At 39.3% G+C, this 22,958-nt stretch overlaps 1 protein-coding gene across 14 annotated transcripts in view; it reads left to right on the forward strand.

The window, feature by feature from the left end:
- Lrrc7 (leucine rich repeat containing 7) overlaps window positions 1–22,958 on the forward strand; it is a 426,547-nt gene that overhangs the window by 318,814 nt on the left and 84,775 nt on the right. For all 14 annotated transcript variants that reach the window (XM_075980998.1, XM_075980991.1, XM_075980994.1 and 11 more), the window contains 6 exons: window positions 563–707; window positions 5,644–5,716; window positions 16,692–16,821; window positions 18,108–18,223; window positions 20,848–20,917; window positions 22,395–22,494. In XM_075980998.1, coding sequence (XP_075837113.1) covers window positions 563–707; window positions 5,644–5,716; window positions 16,692–16,821; window positions 18,108–18,223; window positions 20,848–20,917; window positions 22,395–22,494 — 634 coding nt within the window. The remainder of the gene's footprint in view (window positions 1–562; window positions 708–5,643; window positions 5,717–16,691; window positions 16,822–18,107; window positions 18,224–20,847; window positions 20,918–22,394; window positions 22,495–22,958) is intronic.

Below are 22,958 nucleotides of genomic sequence, written 5' to 3' on the forward strand. Positions count from 1 at the left end.
CCAGTCAGTGGATTTTTTTAGCAGACCCACAATGCTCTATAAACATCATCACAACCTAAGCTTAGAACATTTCCATCACCCTTAAAAGCAATACTACATTTTTGGCAATCTTTTCTACTTTGTGTTTGGACATTGCATATGTGTGGTCTTTTGTGACATGCTCCTTTCAAAGTTCATCTATTTTGTAGCATATTTCAATACTCCATTCGCTGTTACTGCTAAATAATATCCATTATGTGGGCAGGCCACTTTTGCTTACCCATGCAGTCAATGAGGCAGGTTTGGGCTGCTGCCACTTGGCTGCTGAGAATAACACATCTGTGACCATTTGTGTACGTGTGTGCTTTTATTGTGTGGGGTGTGTAGGTAATGTAGGGATTCTGTGTTTTGAAATGGATGCACCAGTGTCCTTTCTAGTCAGTGTACATTTGGTCAGTGATTCCATATCCTCCTATTGTCATGATGGCTTTAAAATTAATTTCACAACATTGTGGTTTTTACAGCTTCATGAGCCTTGTGAAAGTTCCCCCAACTAATCCTGAGTTTATGCGCTGTCTTCAAGTCTATAGGGAAGTTAAAGATGTTGGTATACCTGGATATGTCAAAAAACAGGATAGAAACGGTTGACATGGATATTTCCGGATGTGAAGCCCTTGAGGACCTCTTACTATCCTCCAATATGTTACAACAGCTGCCTGACTCCATAGGTGAGGATGCAACATTTTATTGTGAGTAATTATGTCAAGTGTACAATTTCTGTTTTGGCAGTATAACTTATTTATGCATGTAGGTAATATACTACTAGCCTGACATTAATGAATTACCAAATTCACAGTGCAAGATCATAAAACAGTGTATTCCAGATACCTTTAAATGAACTGTTAACTTTAGCATCGAATTCAACTCTCCAGTGAAATGTTTCTATTAAGTAAGTGCATCTTAAAATTTTCAAATCTCCTGAATTACAGTGTTGTCATGAAGAGTAAGTGTGTAGATTTGGAGTTATTTGGTGACAGTGGATACATAGTAACATTGGTATCACAGGTAAATAACACAAAAATGTGCAAATATAAAATAGATTCTTAGTTACATTATTTTTTAAAAGACACATCATTCTTAATATGTTGTAAGATGCTTGCCAGAAAAAAAAATGTGAGTATGTCTATCACGCACTAGGTCTTTTATTTATGTCTTTTATGTGTATAGTTATAAAAGACTGAATAATGAGTACTTTTATATTATTTCTGATTATAAGATGTCTCATCTAGGAAAATAATCATTAACTCAGTTAACTTTGAAATGGGGATTTTTAACCTGTCTGGAATAGATGTTTCATGTATTCAGCAGCTTGTTGATGCTTCTAAACACTGTCATAGACTAAGTAGCCCAAGTGAAGAGAGACTACAGGGTAGTTCTCATGCTCCCTCCAGTATTTTATTACTGCTTTAACCATCCGTTCAGGCTGATGGAGCACGCTGGTTTTAACAAACTCACACAAGCTCTTCTCATAAATTTTCTGACTTTTTATTTATCATACATCGCAAACAATGTTTCCCCAGCCATCAGGAGTAACTGGAAGCTTCATTAGGCTTCTCACACTTCCCAGCTGCATCCCAGGAGCATCTGGTGCGGCCACCACACTGGGCTCCGATCTGAACGTTAGTTACCTTAAATGAAACTCGTGAGCAGATGAGTGTGGGAAGAGCTGGGTTGCAACACTGAGGAGGCCCATTAGCTACAAAGAGACTCAGCTGCTCAGGACGACAGAGTGGTAGTTTGTGACTCCACACACCCGGCACCACTTCACACCACTGAAAATGCAGGCAAAACGCATTGATTCCCAGAACAAAGGTTTGTCCATAGCTGACTTCTCAGTGCTAAGACGGTGTCTGGCCTGTGCTGTGTTCTGCTTAGTAAAAAAGATGATCTATTCCTGCTAAGAATGACTATTTACTTGACAAATAAAGAACTTCACAAGTATGCGGGAAAAGGAAATTAAATAAGCATGCTAAAAATGAAAATGCATCCACTTAAATAGAGAGATAAAATGTGTAACTTGTATAGTACTAGAGGGATGGAAATTGAAAAAAAATCCATACACAAGATGAAAGAAAAGAAGTTAAAGCAATCATAGGATAGAAAACAAAGAAATTATGTGTCATAAATCACAGCAAAAGAACAAATGTAGTTAAATAAGCCTGTTTTATTTTAAAAAGCCAGTTATTTCAGAAGACAAGGCATTCTTAGTATAGCAGGATTATGTGTTAAATTATCTTTCCTTAAAAAGCAGCCCGCAGAGTCACCCTCCACTTGGAGTAAGGCATCCCTTTGAGTGACACAGAGCTAGGCATGTAGTAGCAGAAGCAGACAGACAGACATATGGGTCTCATTGTTCTCATACCTTCCTTCAGGCCCTAGGGGCTCTCCCAGGATGAAAGCAATGTGGGGACACTAATTACTCACTGACCTGTCCTTTGTGTCTCACTGAATTTCAGGGGAAATTGTGTCTGGGTATCTGCCCAGGGCCTAGTGTAGACACAGACAGGCCTTCCTCAGGACATTCCCCTGTTGGCCAACAGACACGAGAGCTTTGTTCTGGGGCCCAAAAAGACCATGGACACTAACTGGATGAGAAACGGCCCCTCATCTTTCTTGTCAAAATTATCTATTGGGCCACCAGAAATTTTAAAAATAAGAGAAGAATTTCCACAGAATTAATACAATAAAATACAACTAAAACAAAATTGCCACTCTGTCACACAAGTCCTGCAGCTGAGAGTCAGCTAACCGAGAGACACAGTCCACAACCAGCCTGTGCTTGGTCCCTCCCTGCGCTGTTTCCAAGAAAAGTCAAAGGCCTCTCATCCTCTTCCAGGTGGTTTTAATAAAACGCTTCTTTGGGTAGCAAGGAAAATCACTAGAGGAGGCTGAATAGTGTTTTGCTTTTCAAACTATGCTCACTTAGTGATTGGAACAGAAGCTCCACAGTCAAGTTACCTGAGTTCAAGTTTCTCGCCTGGCTGTGTGACCTTCAACAAGTTACATCACATCTCTGTGCTCCATTTGTTCATCGCTGTGTAGGAATAGCGTTACCTCCACCACATGTCCATGTTGAGGAGCTCACTAGTCAATCCAAGGTGCCGAGTGTTCAGTCAGTGGCAGTTCCTGTGAGAACTTAGGCGACAGAGTCGTTTGCTTTCATAGTACTATTACAATGCATATAAATGCCACATAAACATTGTCTGCTTTAAAAAGAGCTATTTTAATGTTTAATGCATTCACATTAATTATGTATCTGTACAAGAATATCTACAATGACAATAATAGTCCTCATCCTTTTTGTCAATACTTCAATGCCAAGAGTGTGTAAAAAGATAGAGAATATGGGGAGGGCAAACACAAGGGAGGGAGAGGAAGAATGAGCCACATGAAGCTGGTGCTCCGCCCACTATCAGAGTCCTCCTGAGACTCTCTGTCAGTCCAGACTAGACCCTTGGGTAATGCGTGAGCAGCAGAGTGACGGGGTCTCTGTGAGTTCCTATAAATCCACAGACTCGAGCTGCACAGAAAGGCCTGCCTTGTTTCTGCTGTAAAGATTCGTGTGAGCGCCGCGCCTCCAATCTGCACAGACAACACTTGCTGGAGTCCAAACCTACCTCAAGTTTTCCTTAACGCTGCTTCACGGCAGAAGCCTTAGATCTGGAAATGCTCGTGGTGACCTGGAGTCGGCTCAGCTATCGATCATCCAACCCGATCATCCAACCCTCAGGCTCTTGTGAACCAGTACAGTGGTGAAGAGACTCGATGCTCCCACAGCTCCCCTGGTGGGCTAGATAGAGCACAGCAGTCTGATGGAGGCTTCGAGCTTCCCACTGTAACTCATGTCCCCGCTCGTAATATAAACATACTCCAGTGTCCTTTGACATCCCAGAGCGGATGCTGCAAAACACGCTCGAGGGAAGCTAAAATGGTTCAGACACCTCTGGAACAGAGATGAATGAGGCAGGAGATGTTCAGACCAGTACGACGATTATGCACCAATATGTGGGAATGCCAAGTCGATGCATTACACTCCCATGTTGCAGGAATTTCATTGCAGCAGTCTGACAGAAAGGGCTGTTCTCTTCACCTGCTTCTGAAGAAAACATAACTGTACTGAAATCCTAAGTCAGCCACAGCTTTACTTCAGACTCCAAGTGGCTTCCTTTGGCTTTTAAAAAATTACCAGAGTACTAAAAGGGGTGGACATATCCTGATACCATGTCCACAAGGCATGAATGGCAATGGATGCTCCACACCCAAGTGTGTGTGTGCGCACACATACACACACACACACACACACACACACACACACATACACACACACACACCAGCTTCAGGATGGTTTCAAAGGATCACAATTTCATATTACTATATCAAAAAGTCCTGGAAAAACTTTGTTTCATTTTCTTTAATATGACACCCCTCAAAAGACATTTGGTTATGAATTAACATTTTCATGATAAATTTTCTGACAACACGGTAATCTACAGCATATACCCATAGTTCCCATATAAAACAAAAGCAAACCTAGTACTAATATTTTGCCCTTGGGTTTGACTATTGAAGCCACATTGATTTATGAGCTGTTTGATGGTTGGGTATGAGGGATAATTGTGCCAAAGGCAGCTGTTCTCCCATTACTGTGTAGTGACTGCACATGAAGGTAACAGAAGGAGAACGAGCTGTAAAAAGTGTGGAGGGCATAGATCAGACAGTGAAAAATAGGTGTCTGCATGAGTGTGGAGATTTTGCAGTGGTTGAAGCACTTGCTAGACAAGTGAGAACTAGACCTAAGATCCCGAACACCTGGATAAACACCCAGACCCACAATTCCAACCTCAGGAGGCAGAGATGGGATCCCAGAGCAAACCTGCAAACCAGATAAGTAAAATATGCTGTCTCTGTGCAAGATAGAAATAACTGGCCTCAACAGAAGAAGAGTGTGTAAGAGCAACCCTAGAAGACTCCAGATACCAACGTTGGGCCGCCACATACATACATACAACCAAACACATGCACGTACCTGTACACAAAAGCACATACACCTCTCACACAAAGTGTTAACTCCTGGCCAGGAGGCATTACAAATCACAACATTGTTTGTGTCTAACACTGATCAAGTTCACCATTTCTGGAATCTCAGCACACAACTCAAGCGTGGTCACTTTCCATGACTTACAATCATAAACTTTTTGTTATATGACTTCCCACTTTTTGACTGTTACGCTCTTGTTGTAAAACTATTTCTAGGCTGTATCATAAGATAATAAGTTATCTGGAATTAATTCAATATAAAAACTCAACGGATTCAGGATGTTTCTACTGGTCCATTTTCTGGAAAACAGGAAAAGGAAATGTGGATGCATCAGTTGACAAGTGTGTGGGCCATAAGTTTGTTTATTTAACTGCTCTGATGATGTTTACTCTCATTGACATGTGAATTCTTACAACAAAAGCTTAAAGCTAGCCCGTGTCTGTTTGTATGTTATATGTGCAGAACATAGCCAATCGAAACACCCATGTATTCATCGTGAATGATCCGATTTCTTTCAATGGCATTTCCTACTCTGGTGTACTAATAAAACTTCTTCTCTGTTTCAGGACTGCTGAAAAAGCTAACAACTCTAAAAGTAGATGACAATCAACTCACGATGCTACCCAATACAATCGGAAAGTAAGTGCCCACACCAACCCATCAGCCTTTGTGCAAATAGAAATTAGAGGCTGAGCTGTGTTTTCTATAACAACATTGCTGCAAATTCTTCCTCTAGACTGTATTTCATTCAGCTAATGTTTGTATACATCTTAACAACTTTCTGTCTGAACAGTGAATTCACTGCTGCTATAAAACATAATGAGAAAGAGTCAATCATGACCCTTTCTCAAGAAAAGTGATTATCAGACCTGCAATTACACTGTTAATGGTATTTTCCAGAGAGTATCAATCTGATATAGTTTACTGAGTAGCAGCTATAAATTGACTTAAATATTTCTTGTAAAAAGAAAATCAAGTTTTCAAGTCTTTGCAATATGGATATATTGAAATTACACTCTAATAGCTTTGTATGGATAGAAGCTTGATTTTTTTAGACACCAAAGAGAAAAGCATAACCACCATTAAAAATAAATAAACTTGAAGATAAAATCTGAACATTGTCTTAAGGATAAAAATACTGCACAGTTTTTACTAACTGATTTGGATGTAAATTACTAATAGCGTTTAGTTTATAATTACTTATAAACTTTGAATGTCCTGTGTTTCACTGAAGTGACTTTATTGATAATGTATGGAGTGATGTATCAGAACAAGCTATCTTGAGCCTGAAATCACATTAGACCCTTCTTGTAAAGCCATTCCATCAAACTCTGGCTACCTTGTCCCGGTATGAAAGTGTATATAATCCTTTCTCTTGGCAGAGTTCGGTACATGCAAGGAGAAAAAGATCAGTTTTTTTTAAAAAGTTGTTTATTACACTTAAGGCTAACTGGCAGAAAACTGCCTATTAAAGTCTTCAACAACGTTAAGATCTGGCGTCAGAGCCACCACCGCTGCTGGCTAGATGCTGAACTTGTCCCTGCCCTCTTCTCTTGCCCCATCTGTCCTCTGCCAAGTGGAGAAACAGCCAAGTCTGGAAAGTTCCACTTCTAAAGAATAGAAAAGTTCAAACTCTGTTGTTCACAAACAGAGAGAGAGAGAGAGAGAGAGAGAGAGAGAGAGAGAGAGAGAGAGAGAGAGAGAATGAAAAAACTGTAGGCTTTGTTGCTATGCAGATTTTGTGTCAATTACTGGAGAAACCCCTAGCTAATGTTATAAAATTAAGAACTCTCTTGATAAAATACATAAACACAGTCCACTGGCCTGATTATTATACCTGATCCACACCAGTCTCACCGGTCTTTGTGTTTCTAGGCTTCCCTTTTTCTGAACTTCCAATGAGACAAACTGTCCTGACTCCTTGGTCCTGTCTCACTTGTTACCTGGAATATTTCTTCTAATCTTCCTAAGATGGACTACTTGCATCTTTTAAGTCCTTGCTTTTAAACCACAACAGCCATCACACGCACCTGAAAATCTTGTTTAATAGAAAAGCTCTCATCAATTAGCAATGATACCTGAGAACTTGGAGTTCTGCACCATTCCCAGATGTCCAGGTGACACCACAGCTTCTGATTCACTGTTAGTCCTGAGTAGCAAGGCTCCAGATCTGAGTTTAAACACACCCACATGTGATTCCCTTATGTTCCTTACCAAAATGTACACCAGAAAATGTTCTGTCTCCCTGTGGTTCCCTTCATGGAAATGCTGCCAAACCTGGCTTGCTACATCCCACTTCACACAGGTTATAATGGCTTTCTTCATAGATTATCTTACGATTTAATTCCAGCTCCCAAATTGTATAACAAATCTCAATTAAGACAGTTTTTAATCCCAGCTCTAAAATTGCATAAAGGTTCTAAACACAATGGCACCAATTTGTTCTTGGTAAACTGTTTCTCCCGAGTTCTCTATGGGTCTTTGCTTGCTGTTAAGAGGTTGAGAGTATCAAGCTGAGAGGGTGGGTAATGGATGTGTCTTTCTATTTAGAACTCTAATGTTCTGACTTTTCACTAATTGCCTTGACGCAGAGTGAAAATACGAAGTGAAAAATGGGAAAATTGTGCAAGTGAAATGGGTGTCAGGTTATCACAAACTTAATTTTCTTTTTGCTAAGACTGGTAACTCTCTTAAAAGTGTGAAAGATACTTTTCGAAGATAAATGGGACCACTTAATTCAAAGGTTGATGGCAGGCTTATAGGGGTAAAGGTCAAAAATTCCATCACAGTAACTTATGTTTTAGAGATGTTTAGTGTTATTAGGTTTCTATGGTTATTGTTTCAGGAAAGAAATAAGAAAAGTGTTAGATTGGACTAACTCTTCTAAAAGCTAACTTGAAAATCAGTACTGAATGTAAAGGAAATAAAACAATATCACTCCTTCTAAGTTTTTGGTTTTTGTTTTGTTGGGGGTGTTTGTTTCCTCTGGTTCAGGAAAATGTGCTTGCTTTGAGTGTAGGTGTAATTGGGGGCTGGAGAAGAGGCTCAGTCAGTAAAGTGACTGCCATCCACACCACACAAGTGTGAGACCTATCCTCATCATCCACAGGAAAAAGTCTCTGTTTTCACTTGGGAATGTAGTGATGCTGTATGTGGCTGAAACAGCAGGCATGCATTTTGGTGGTTCTAGAGTTTGTACCCAGCAGGGCAGCCCTCATCATCAGAGTGATCTCTGGGTCTGCTAGCAGCTACCATGCTATAGTGATCATGTGACTTCTCCTTTACACATGAAAGGAAGTGTGAAAATGCTCTCTCTTCAGTCTTATGGCTATATCCAGTTGCATTACATCCCTAAGGTTCCATGTCTCAATCCCATGATATTGGGCAGGGCAGGATATCAGTTACATGAGTTTTGGAAGAAAACGAACTATAACATACACATTTGAAACCTTTAAAATGTACTGTTAATAAATGAGATATATAGTATTTTCCAGGATTTCATGTATATGTATATGCATGTATGTGAAACTTTGTGAGAGGGTGTATGCTTGTATGTCCACCTGCATGTGGAAGCCACAAGATGGTCTCGTGTTGGACCTTAGACACCCTGTCTGTTTGTTTACTTTTTTATTTAACACAGAGTCTTTCCTTGGCATGGAGTTTTCTGAATAGAATGAACTGGCTGGATAAAACCCCAGAATCTGCTGTCTTATGTCTCTGCTGGTAGGATTCAAGCCTCCACACCCAGCTCTTTCATATGAGTGTTGGAGATCCACATTCAGGTGCTCATATTTGAGCAGCAAGCACTTTACTCACTGGGCCATCTCCTCAGTCACCCAGGCTTTTGTGAAGTCCTCAGGCATAAACTGTTCAGAGTCATGGAGCAATCAAGAGTTATTTGAGTACAGGGACACAGGTTCTACCACTGTGTGCACATCATAGAGGCACTTCTTTGAACAAGTGCAACAGTGAACTTTTGAAGAAGTCAAAAGAATACCGTCCAACATACAGATAAAAAGCATAACCTGATGAACACTTTATATAGTAGTCAGTTTATTGTTCTTATCAAGGGCGTCTGCTGCACAAGCTTGCATATGCTGCATTCTGTTGACTAGCTGCAGAATCCGTCTGCCTACACCAGCATTACCCATACTGTGTGTTAGGGTATCACCAAGCAACAAGGGTTCTGCTTTGTTTTGTTGTTTATTTTGCTTTGCTGTTTCATTTGTTTTTTATGCTAAGGGCCAGGCAAGTGGCTTCACACATGCCAGGCAAGACCTCTGTAATGGAGCCAATCTCCCATGGTTGCAGTAAAAATCCTTCACACCCATCATCACCCTTTGGAACCACTGTCTTAAAAGTATCTGCCACTCACTGAACGATGGTTACACACTTCACTGCTGTATTTGATTACAGGTCAAAAGTATTAGAGAAATCTGAAACACACAAATTAAACGTGTTGCTCCAATGATAGATGCTCTCATATTCATTCACAATGATGAGGGAAAACACAAAAGTGATCACATGGAATTCACTGGTGATTTTAAAATGCATTTTTAAAATTTAAAGTGCAACGGCTGTCATGATACCTATATAGAACCATTCTTCCCCACAACCCCCACTAGGCCACAAAACCTACAACTGTTGTGTGTGGGCTATGGCTAAACTGAAATTGTGCTTACTCCCACACACATGGAATGTTTCTGCTGTTTCGACTGGTCAGACAATGCTCTAGTATCTTCATTTGGAACATGTAGAATTTGAAATAAAAACTGTCAATAAGCAGAACTATTTTCTCCATTCTCCCCTAAAGAGTTGTTTAGGGTAGTATTTTACATTTTGATGATAATTTTCTCATGCAATCTAAAGTAATTTTTCACAGTCTTCCTTTTTAATTGATCCAATTTGCTTCCTAGAGAGCGAAGAAAACGAAGGCTTGTAACTCCTCTGGGTGTGTGGGAAAGCTGGGTGGAATATGTGTTGTCTGTGTAATGACAGGAAGTTCTAGGAGCTGGCCAGCACTTCTAGAAGACACAGCTTCCGCCTCAGTCTTACCAAAGCCAATTTAGGCTTCTTCCAGTAATGATACAGAGTTAATCTGACTGAAGTCTGTAAAAGCCTCACAGATTACATAAGATTAGTGGAAATATAAAAGATGTGATTAAAGACTTAATCCCCAGCCCAGATTAAATGATTTTATATATATTATTTGAAATAAAAATAATGGAAATCAAGTTTTCTCTCATATGTAGAATTGGGATTTAAGAAAGAAAAAATGTAAAAGTAGAAAAGGGAGTATCTGAGAAAGAGAGGTGGCCAACAGAAAGGGTAAGAGTAGCAGAGAGGGGTGAGTATGACTAACATATGTTTTGCATATATATGCATATATATGTATATATATGCACATGTTAGGATGAACCCATTATTGTATACAAATAATGTACACTAAGAGAAACACATTTAAAAGAATAAAGCTAAATTAACTCAGGGTCCCTCTTCCCCACAGAAGGGTTTATTGGGTTTTTCTTCCTCCATATGTACCTAGACTTTACAGACACGGCTAAGCACTATTGCCACCTCTGATACCCAGTTATAAAGCTGACAATGGACCAACTAAACAACTCAGTTAGATACTCCCTCTTATAAACAGAGATTGCTTTCTGGTTTTCTGGCCATCCAGACCCAAATAATTACACAGAAACTATAATAATTGCAACACTGTTTGGCTAACAGCTCAGGCGTCGTATGCCTAGTTCTTATACCTTATATAGTTATATATAGTATTTCTAGCTCTTATATCTTTATAATTATATATAGTATAACTAGCTCTTATATCTTAAATTAACCCATTTTAATCAGTGTATCACTACAAGGCTATGGCTTACCAGTAAGATTTTGGCATCTTTCTACTTCGGCAACTACATGGCATCTGCCTGACTCTGCCTTGTTTCTCCCTACATTCAGTTTCATTTTTCTGCCTACCTATATTCTGCCCTTCCATAGGCCAAAGCATCTCTGGAATGAAGCCTACTTTACCATGTGTATGATCCTTTTGCTGTGCTCTTGGATTTGGTTTGCAAGCATTTTATTGTGTGTTTTTACACCAGTGTTATTGAGGGAAATAGGTCTGTAATTCTCTTTCTTTGTTGAATCTTTGTGTGGTTTGGGTATCAGAGTGATTGTGGTCTCATAAAATGAATTTGGTAATGTGCCTTCTGTTGCTATTTTGTAGAATAATTTGAGGAGTATTGGTATTAGTGTCCTGTGTTTTTATGGGTGTAGTTTAACCTCCTTGAGTTAGAGTTTTCCTTCTAGTACCTTCTGTAGGGATGAATTTGTGGATAAATACTATTTAAATTTGACTTTGCCATGGAATATCTTGCTTTCTTCATCTATAGTAATTGAAAACTTTGCTGAGTATTTTAGTCTGGGCTGGCATCTGTGGTCTCTGTAAAGTTTCTAAGACATCTGTTCAGTCTTTTCTGGCTTTTAGAGTCTCTGTTGAGAAGTCGGGTATAATTCTAATAGATCTACCTTTATATGTTACTTAGCCTTTTTCCCTTGATACTTTTGATATTCTTCCTTTGTTCTGTTTGTTTAGTGTTTTGATCCCATCTATTTAGTGTTCTGTAAGTTTTGTGTACTTTTATAGGCATGTCCTTCTTAAAGTCATGAAAACGTTCTTCAAAGATTTTGTTTAAAAAGTTTTCTGGGCTTTTGAACAGGATTCTTCTCCTTCTATTCTGCTTAGGTTTGATCTTCTCAAAGTGTCCCAGATTTCCTGGATGTTTTGTGTCAGGGATTTTTTAGATTTAACATTTTCTCTTTACTGATTATCAATCTTCTATCATATCTTTTGTGCCTGAGACTCTCTCTTCCATCTCTTATATTCTTTGGTGATGCTTGTATCTATAGTTCCTGTTTGCTTCCCTAGATTGTTCATCTCCAGGATTCCTTCAGCTTGTGTCTACTTTATTGCTTCTATTCCCATTTTCATGTCTTGAACATTTTTATTCATTTCTTTTTCTGTTTGTTTTTTTTCTTGGCTTTCTTAGTTTCCTTTAAGAGATTTATTCATTTTCAATGTTTATGCTTTCCTGGAATTTTTTAAGGTATTTATTCATTTTTCTCTCTAAGGACCTCCTCCTTCTTCATATAAGTTGGTTTTAAGGTCATTTTCTTGTGCTTCAGCTGTGCTAAAATGTTCAGTTCTTGCTGTTGTAGGACAGATAGGCTCTGGTGGTTCCATATTACCTCTTATGTTGTTGATTGTGTTCTTACACTGGTATCTCGGCATCTGGGTTTGGGATGAATATAGGTCTAGGTGTTAATTTTTTTTTGTTTGTCTTTGTTGAGTGGGTATTTTATTCTTTGGTTTCTGTTTCCTCTTTGGCAGCCAGTGTGATGTACCTGGTCAGCAGATATCTACCCCGGTAGGGGCTGGAGCATGACAGTAGGGGCAGGAGGAAAAGGGAGTCAGCGGCTTGGTTTTTCTGCTTTGAACTGAGTGTGTGGGAGGGTTCTGAGGGCAGGTGGGCCTCTTGTTCTCTATTTTGCCTGATCTTTATACTTCATTTTATTAATACCGGGGGTAGCCTGATAAAATATGGTAGCTTATGTTGTACAAGAACCTGTATGAAAACAACTTTAGTGATTTTAACCAGATAAATAATCATTAATAAAATAAGATGGCATTGTATGTTCTGACTTTAAATCTTGGAAATTTTAGAGACAATTGAAAAAATAAGTATTTGTCCTCACTAGCTTTACTTCATAACTCAAAGATCCCAAATAACTGTTAGGCTCTTAATTCATTCTGTGTATTGCATAGGGTAAAGAATACTATCTTTTTAATAAAGAAAGACCTCAATTGCATAATAAAATGGCCCTGTATAGGGAGAAAAAGTGCTTCTGCCCTGAATTCTGGACATGCAACACAGAGCAGTATTTTCCCACTCTGCACAGTTCTTCAGTTGTCAGTAGACCCAAACTGGGGTGCTACAACTTAATTCAGTTCAGACCCATATATCCTCAGCTATAATCAGAAAACACAGATAAGGGCTCAGCCCCACAAGACTGCCCTCTAATTAGGGATTAATCACAAACCCTGACTAACAATTTGTAAACAAGGAGTTCTTAGAATTCACTCCTCAGGTCCAGTGTTTTTTGTTATTGTTGTTGTTGTTATGTTCAATTGATTTTTGATTTTGGTTTGGTTTGGTTTTAAAGTTTTTTATTTATTTTGATTTTGCTTTTTTTTGGCTTTCTTAGAATGGCTCAGAGAAATATGGGAAAGGGTTGTAAGTTATATTGAGAGGGCACAGATGAACAGCCAGCCACATGAGAAGGCTTGCAGAGAAAGGTGTTCTCGAAGGGACACAGAACCCCAGTGCCTCTGCCACACCTCATTCCAATAACTTCATACAGTCCGCAGTTGGAAGCTCAATGAACCTGTCCTTTGGGGGTTTTATTAAGACTTTATTTTGTGACCATAATTGATTGTCATTGTCCTTTGGTGAACAGCTCAGCTTCAGTCTTTTTCCCCTTCCCAGAGGTCAGGAGTGACTGGACATTCTAACCCTAAAATCACATCATTACCTTACTGGAACACACCTCTTCTGAAGCTAAGCAAGAATCCTCGGTCATAAGTTTTCATATTAGTATTCAAAAAGACACTTGGCTTTGGCCATGCCAAGAGTTTTAGGAGCTCTGTGCCAGGAGTTGACTGACTATCAGAATATCAAATACATATTTCTCACCATAAATCACATTGTAACTGGGGCCATAAAAGTGATGATGCATTTTGACACTGTGCATGACTTTTCAATAAAAACTCATTTTTCAGATCTGTCTGTTGAGACATTAAATATTAAGAAAGTGGAAAACAATGAGACTAATATTTACTTAGCACATTGTTCATTAAGAGCACTGAGAATTAAAGTTTCATTTTGTTTTATAAAAACCTACCAGGAAGAATTTGATCAATGACTTTATTACACATGAGCTAACATCTTTTCTTTGCCTTAGTGGATTGCCATCTTTCTTAAGAAGTCTGGGTTCATTTTTAAAACTTAATTCTTTGTGGTCTCATTGTCACGACATATCTCTGAAAGCATCTCTCAGACAAAATCCTTCACCAGTATCACTTCTCCTGGGTCACTTCCTCTATGATGTGGGTTACTTTGTCCTCATGAAGAGCCTCTGACAGCCCATCTAAGGTTCAACTATTGGTATCAACAATCCTGTGGTCAATTATTTCTCCTAGAGTTCTACTTGTGTTCTGTTCAAATGTTTCGGCATTATTCCCACAATACACAATAATAGTTTTTATTATACTGCACTCATATTTGGGAGATGAGGTATGTTATGCATGTGTCACTACAGTCATGGGGTAGTGCAAGTACATATGTACATATGAAGACCAGGTCAGCTCTGAGTGTCTTTTCCTCAGAAGCTATGCACCATGTTTTTGGAAACAAGGCCCCTTACTTGTCTATAGCTCATCAACTAGGCTAGACTGTTGGTATCAAACTTGAGGGATTCTCCTGTCCCTGTATCCCCAGTTCCAGGATTGCCAGTGTGCCCCACAATCACCTTTTCATGAGGTTGCCAGGAATTTAACTCAAACCCTCAAGCTTAAATGAGAAGAACTTTTCAAACTGAGCCATCTTCACAGCCCTAGTAGTAGTGTTTTAACAATCAAGTTGTTCTTCCCAAGTGTCTGCCTACTGCTGGCAGACAAGGAACAAACAGAACTATTTGTTTTGCTGTCTGTGTGTGAACTTAGAGCAAAGGCTAGTCACAGGAGGACTTCAAGAGTGATCCTGACACTCATCCCTTATTCACATTGTGATTTTTAGGTGGAGGAAACTGTGATGCCCTGTGCAGTTAAAAAAACGAGTAGCTGAAATTTGAATGGTGTTGTTGAGGGACTAGCATTGTCTACTGAAGCATAATAGCTTTATAACAGAAACCTCAAATCAACGGGAGCCTTACTGCCACTCAAAACTGACCTCTGAACATGTATAAGAAAGAAAAAAAGGAAAATGTCAGTTTACTTTTTAAATTGCTTAACACTTTTTAACTCAGCTAATATACAGTTGATTTTTTTCTGAAATATCAAAAAAGGCACTATAATTTCATGACTATTTTCTGAGAATATGATCCCAGGCTCTTGACAGAAATCTTTGGTTCTTGTGAGGTTCGTGTTCCTAGGGTCGTGGCCCATGACGACACTGACAGCAAGACACCGGCTATCTTCCGAGCTCTGGACTGGACTTGGCTCCTAACTGTACTATACTACCACTGCCATTTCCTGCCGAATAAATCTTGCTCACCCATTCTCACTGCTTACCTTTTCAGCAACGTTTCATCCACAGAGCACAAGTTATTCATGTCTTCCTTAGTGTGTCCCTTTGCCTAGAAAGGTAAATGAAACAGCGTTGCCTTTGGGGCTGTGGTGGTCTTTGGAATTACAGTAAATGGTAAATGACTGAGCTGGGGCAAAAATCTGATGAGTTTCAGCTCTGTGCTCCATGTTCTTGCTGGCTAAGTGATTGAAGTGAGAGTCAGTGAAGCTAGTGAGTGTTAGTGTGTAAAAGGGGAAGCCATTCCTTGGCCTTGCTCCAACTAGTTCATCTCCCCTCTGCAATGATGACCTCCTCACCCTTGGGAGTTCCTTCCTGATAACAGTGCCCTAAGTGCTAGCAGCAACTTCAGTATTGCTCTCATTTATGCTGGACTAGGCCCTCTTTGTCGCCAACCTATGCCAAAAAGCGATGGGATCATCTTGTTTCCTCATGATAATTTCAGAGTGCATTCCCATAATGCCTTCCTGAGGACAAGCTAATATGACTAAGTTTGCAGAGCTACAGACTGGAACAAACAGAAAAGCTGTGCCCATTTGAAAACAATGCCTCTTATTCCACTTCAAATGCTGATCATGGGCAGGAAAAGGCCCATAATATCAAGAGGCACTGAAATCTACGCCATTGTGTAAAACTTGGTAGATTTTATGATACTGTGTAATTCGAATGGCAAATACTTCCACTCTGGGTGTGTCCTGCCTGACAGGAGGGATGATGGAGTCAGACAAGCTGTATTGTCATTGCTTCAACCCAGAGTTCCTGCTTTGTGTGGCTAAGGGAACATTCCTTAGTCTCTCTCTGTAGGCCTCACCTACAAGATAGGTTGTAAAGGTAGATACTGTACACAGGTGTTAAAGGGGGGCTATTATTGAGGAGCTGATCTCAAGGGGCTTAGTAAAGTCTGGAGCAGTTCACCCCTCTTTCTATCTTGCCCTCTGACCCCCTCACCTTCTGCCCCTCCAATTATAGGTGCTCACTCCAAGCCTCCTGCTGAAAATAACATCTAAGTTGTAAACGAACTGTCTTTGGTGTCATCCCAAGTGGTTCAGATAAATGACCAATGCAGCCTTGCTTGTGATGGCGTTTGATCCATTTCACTGTGCTTGCTGACTGGGTTGACTCACATGGTATTGTGCCATGCTAGTTTAATAATATTTGGTGAATTTGGACACATCACGTTCTCAAAACTTTTCCTTTACCATGTGACCTTTCAGAATGTCTAAAACTACTGTGTTTTAACTTCTCAGCTTATCTTTGTTAGAAGAATTTGACTGCAGCTGCAATGAGCTGGAATCTCTTCCTTCCACCATTGGCTACCTGCACAGCCTGCGAACCTTAGCAGTCGATGAGAATTTCCTCCCAGAGTTGCCCAGAGAAGTGAGAAACAAGCTGTTTTCTATCAGTTAACTTTCAATGACTCTGTTTCGAATTAAAATCCTAACAGGTGCAATCGCAGAGTGGATGTATGAGTTGAGCTTTGAAAATATGTAGGCATTACTGTTTAGATAAATATATGCTAATTGCTTTTTTGAGTGGTAAACTCGACTAAATTTTGCATGTAAAGATTAGTAAAAATATGTTAATCAATGCTAAGGGATGAAATCTTGAATCATTTATTTATTTTGCTTTTAAGAATTGCTATACACAGCACTTAGGATAATTGTATTTCTACCTCTGAAGTAAAAGCATGGATTTTACTATAAATATGTCTCTGAGGCTTAATGTTTCTTAAAACATTATTTTAGATTCTGGATACATGAAGAAATTCTTTTAATTTTATTTCTAAACTGGATTTTATTTTTTAATGTCCAGAAAAAAATGTAAAGTGTATTTCTGGTCCAAAGATTTCTACTAAAAATTTCCACAATAGAATAATAATAAATATATCAGTATTTTAGAGTCAAAAATTATTCGTAAAATTAGCAAATGCCATGTAATGTGACATAAAATCAGGCTTGCTAAGGAACTGTGAAGAGTTAAATATGTGTGCTGTCCTGTCTTAAGCACAAGTATATTGGTAATCATGTAGAAAAATAAATGATTTGTGAAAACAGCAGGGCTACCAAGTGTTTAAAGATTTACACTATTTAAATAATTATTCTTAATATGTGAAAGAATATGAAATGTGCATTATCATCACATCTAAAATCATAAATCACTGTAAAGAGCAAGGTTATAAATGCAGACGTCAGTAAACACACTACATTACATGTGTTAAGAGACATTAAGATGGTAAAGGAATCTCTAGGCTAGGTGTGGTGGCACATTCCTACTGTCTCAGTGCTCAGGAGGATCACCACGAGTTCAAGACCAGCCTGACTAACATTGGGAGACTTAGGTTAGCCTGCACTACAATGTGAGACACCATCTCAGGAGAGAGAGAGAGAGAGAGAGAGAGAGAGAGAGAGAGAGAGAGGGAGGGAGGGAGGGAGGGAGGGAGGGAGGGAGGGAGAGAGAGAGAGAGAGAGAGAGAGAGAGAGAGAGAGAGAGAGAGAGAGGAAGAACTTATCTGTGGCCTAAATTGTTTTGTTCACTAGAGAAACTAATACATAGTAACAGCATTTTGTGGTTCCTTTCTAAAACACACTTTTGTTTATTCTTCAAGAATTTCACATGGTAGACAGCCTAACATTGTAAACCCCGCTTCCTTTTGCCACCTACAGATTGGCAGCTGTAAGAATGTCACCGTTATGTCTCTACGCTCCAATAAGCTAGAATTTCTTCCTGAAGAAATTGGGCAGATGCAGAGGCTGCGAGTCTTAAATCTAAGTGATAACAGGTATGTAAATTGTTTAATAAAAGTAAATTATGGAGCCAGACATGGTGGTACACACCTTTCATCCCAGAGGTCAGCCTGGTCCATATAGTGACAGGTAAGATTATCACTAGTCAGCTCTGATACAATGCCACAGGTTAATTCATTTCAGCAAGGATGAATATTTAGTCATATTTAGAGTAAGACAGACAAAAAAAGAAGGAAAAGAAGGATGAACCCTCTTCTTATGGTGTGTTATATTGGTAAGGGCTGGAAACGAACATGAAACTACAATTTGTCTTTTTTTTCTCATCTTGTCTATTAAAACAACTGTCCTCATAGGAATGGGAAGAGTAGATACTCGAGGGCTTCTGTCTTGACGCAGTGTCTTCAGAGCAGAGCACCTAAGCCCCGTCCCTGTAACTTCTGTCAGATGAATGACAGTGTCAATAGCTCAGACTTGCACTGGGGTGGTCAGAGACCAGAGTTTAGGAAGTCATGAAGAATACTCACCAAAGTTTCATAATGAACACAAAAGTTTTCATTTGTTTTTCAGTTTCCTTCAGGAAAAAAATATCAATTTAAAAAGAAACTACTGTCCTTGTAGTTAAGCCATGCTCCCAAGTAAGGAAATACAGTGTTTTATTATAAGGTCTGAGGTTATTTTAATTATAAACCAAAGGGCAACGTGACAACACTGCTTTTGTATTGAGACCCAGTCATGTCCTCCTCTGGCTTGGTGACCAGATTGGCAGAAGAGGCAATGCCCTGAATGCCACATCTGAGAAGGCCTTTGTTGAGATCTTTAAAGAAGTTCCTGTGAGCTAGATTAGGAAGTGTGATCATGGAAACTCCATAGAGAAATGGGCTTATACTGACTTCAATGGAATCACCATAGAAAGATGAATTCCTACGGCTTCACTAACACCACAAGGGAAGCATCACAAAATTCATTAAGTGAGGCTGAATGCTTGTCAACCTAGAAAGAGAATCTTCACGACAAGCTATGGAAGTCTCTCCCAAATACTCATTTCCCTAAACATTCTGAATGATTATATGGCAAACAAGCTTACCAAACATCACGAATGACCTATAATAGAAGTATTGATATGTTGGTGGCCTTTACCTAGCAAATCAAGCAAACTTCAACACTCCACCAGGGATCAGACACATTTGTGGATGCTGAGGAAGTATATGAATAAGACATCAGCGACTCACAAGGTCAAAAGAGAAAAAAATCATACATATCCTGTAATACAGCAACAACAACATAGCCATAATATTTCCAGCTAGTTAGTCCATCAGTGAATCAAGCTGGCGGAGGTAGACAATGCATAGTGAACTCTAAAGTCAATGTTAACACTGCCACAGAGAACGAATTGCTTACAGGACTTAAAGCAAGAAGTGCTATCGTAAGTAGTGAACCGTTGCAATTCTGTGTTTAAGATAAAATCAGTTGACAGAGTGTGCCATTGTAGCTAGGAACAGGGACACTTTGCTCTGTCAGCTACAAGGTTGTGCCTTCGCCAATGCCCTGCTCATCCATCAGAATCACCGGGGGAGTACAAGGCAACACGGTCCCTGCTCTCCATCTCGTTCTTCCTTCTGTACAGCACATTTGGACTGCATCACGATGACTCCTCAGGGACATGCATGAACATGGCATGAATATTACACACACTTCACTGATGTGAAACTCAGTGGCAGCTTTGTATTGAACCGTGCATAATATCAAACATGCTACCCCACCCTATAAAACTTACTTCACAATTTCTAGTCCCCATGAATTTAAACAACTTGTGTGGGTAACTCAGTTTCTGCCAAGAAAGAATCATGATATAAGTCAATACCTGCTTTTTTGTGTTCTTACTTATGTTCACAGATATTCATTCTTTTATAAGATTAGGTAGTCTCCCTAAGAACTCCACCACACACCCTTAACATTTACACTGGTGGCCAACCTCTTTTCACATTTACTAAATTATTTGAAAATGCCTGATCATTTTTGGACATAAATTATGTCCTTATTAATTATTGTAACATTTTTTACTTCCTTTCTAAAAGTGCATTTGTCAGTTGACTCATACCATTCCAATATACAAAAGACTTACAGAAATTCCCATTACCAGTCAGAATGTATACTCGGGGATAAGCTGCTGAGGATGCCACTCTAGTTTTGCTGCTGTCTCTGAAGCTGAGATGATGATGGTGGCTGAGGTAATCAGAATGTGCCAGTCACCCACTGGCTCCGTGACACCAAGAAACACTGACCGGTACATTTGTCGGTCTGGCTTTCCAAAGGCGGGAAGCCACACTTTTATTGAATGCTACAGCCAAGGCCAAACTTCACAAAACTCCAAAATACTATTTTTAAAGATTCTTTCTTGTAATGCCTACTGTGCAGTGTATAAGAGATGAAATTTCTGTAGATCAGCATCACTTTGGAAACTACGAAGTGATTTAGATGTAAGATATCGTGGCCCTTGCCCTTTTGGGAACTATAGTTTTGTGAGGATATCAGATAATAAACAAATGACTGCAAAAAAATAGTCCCATATAAAAGCTGTGAAATAGTAGCATGTCTAAATGTTCTTAGAAATTAATTTAGCTGTCTGGGTTTATGCTATGAGACATCTCTGTCTCTGCAGGTTGAAGAATTTACCATTCTCGTTCACCAAACTCAAAGAACTTGCAGCATTGTGGCTTTCTGACAATCAGGTAAAACAAAAAAAAAAAAAACTTTTGTGCCCTGATTTATCATGCTCCTTAGATGAAGTGTAATTGAAACTTTGGATTACTGAGTCCCCGTAGATACACTTGACAACTATTCTAAAATATAGATTCCTTATGCCTGGAGGAGAGTTTTGCACAAAAGTCTATCACATACTGCGTTGGTGAAACAGTGCCATGGTCTCCATGCTCCTCAAACACCTCTGTTCCATACCTAATTCACTGTCAAACACCCAACATACAGATGATGGTTTATTGGCTTTTCAGCTCCTGGTGGTGCACACGTCCTTAGAGGGCACACCTTAATTATAGCTCTGAAAGTAAAAACAGAAAACCCATTACCACAATTCCCACAAGAGGGAATTACCAGCCGCTATCTTCCTTTTCCCTCACTGTTTTTAATTATGATCAACTTAATTCTAAAACTTTATTCAAGACCTTTGCTGATACACTGATAGCTATCTTCAGTATTTTTGTGGTTATCTTGATATTTTTATATACTCATGAAAATAGAGTATAGTGGAATCAAAAGTTGCATGCTAATGAATAATTTTATTAACTGGAAAATAATAGGAAACAGAAAGGTGTCTGTGAGTCATGTCAGTAGAATGTAATACTAATTATTTTTCTAGTATTTCTAAATATTTGAAACCCTTACCCCAAAATATAAATGGCCAAATAAAAACAATGCACCTTCAGTTCAATATATCAACATTCCCTGGGCACCAAGTTCCTATTTCTAGTTATTTGGGGACTTTTATTACAAACTAAAAATGACTCCTACAAATTTAGAGTGTTAGCATAAGAGTGTTGTATTTCTTCAGTTAATCACAGCTCCTGCTTCCATCAGCTGGTATACGGTTGGATTGTCATTGAAGCTTACCGATGGTTGTTTCCAGAGTCTGTGGACTCTGCTGCTGGGATGGTAGCCTTACACTGTGGGAATTTCTGCAATGTGTCTAGATAGCTTCATGAAACCCTTATTTAGTTCCTATTGGTAAATGGTATTTACTTATTCTTATGAAAATAATACCTATTCTAAAAGCCTTTAATAAAGATAGTATTTCTGATATCACATTTGTGATGAACAATAAAATACAGCATAAACATCAGATATGTGCGCAGCTTTTATTCATATGTGGGGTGTGCCTTGCTCAATGTGAGCAGTGCAAGTACCACTCGTTAGTCTGGACCACACCCTGGGAGAAAGAAGGCATGCCCCAGACAACACTAAACCCTCATTCTGTTGAACAGAAGTGCTCAGTTGACTATGTTTTGATAAACTTTTAAAGAGTACACTAAAGAAGACCAAACATCGCAAAAATCTTAAAATCTGGAAAGAGTCTCAGCAATATCTATGGTATGTCATCTTATCCTGTCATCTCTCAGAGGTCAGGCTATTAGCTATTTCCTCCTGTAAAATCTTGACTAATTTGTTCATCTAACTGGTGCTCATTCCTTCCAGTCCAAGGCCCTTATACCTCTACAAACAGAAGCCCACCCAGAAACCAAGCAAAGGGTACTGACCAACTACATGTTTCCCCAACAACCCCGTGGTGATGAAGGTAGGTTGTCTTCAGATTCACTCTTTAATTTTTAATGATGTTGCAGGAGAGAAAAGGAGTTTTTAATTCTATTTTCTGTTCAGAAATACTGGCTTACAGGCAATAAAAGAAAACTCCATAGCACACCACCTGGGAGTTGGAGTCTCGGTGCTGTAATATTTTAAGATTCCAAAGGCCAGGCTCTTTCCAGAGATAGCTCAGCTTGCAAAGTGCTTGTCTTACGAACATGAGAACCTGAGTTTAGTCCCCATAATCTCAATGCTGGGAGCAGAGACAGGAGAGGAGGATGTCTTGTTCTTGCTCTTCAGTCAGCCTAGCCTAATTGGTGAGACTTAGTTCCAAATGAGAGAGCCTTTTCCAAAAATTCAGGCAGAGATCAAATGAAGAGGAGACCTAATGCTGATCACTGGGTTCCACTTGCATGTGTATATACATGTACCCAACACACATGAACATACAGGCAC

This window comes from Microtus pennsylvanicus, chromosome 7 (genome assembly GCF_037038515.1).
Source record: "Microtus pennsylvanicus isolate mMicPen1 chromosome 7, mMicPen1.hap1, whole genome shotgun sequence".
Classification (NCBI taxonomy): Eukaryota; Metazoa; Chordata; class Mammalia; order Rodentia; family Cricetidae; genus Microtus; species Microtus pennsylvanicus.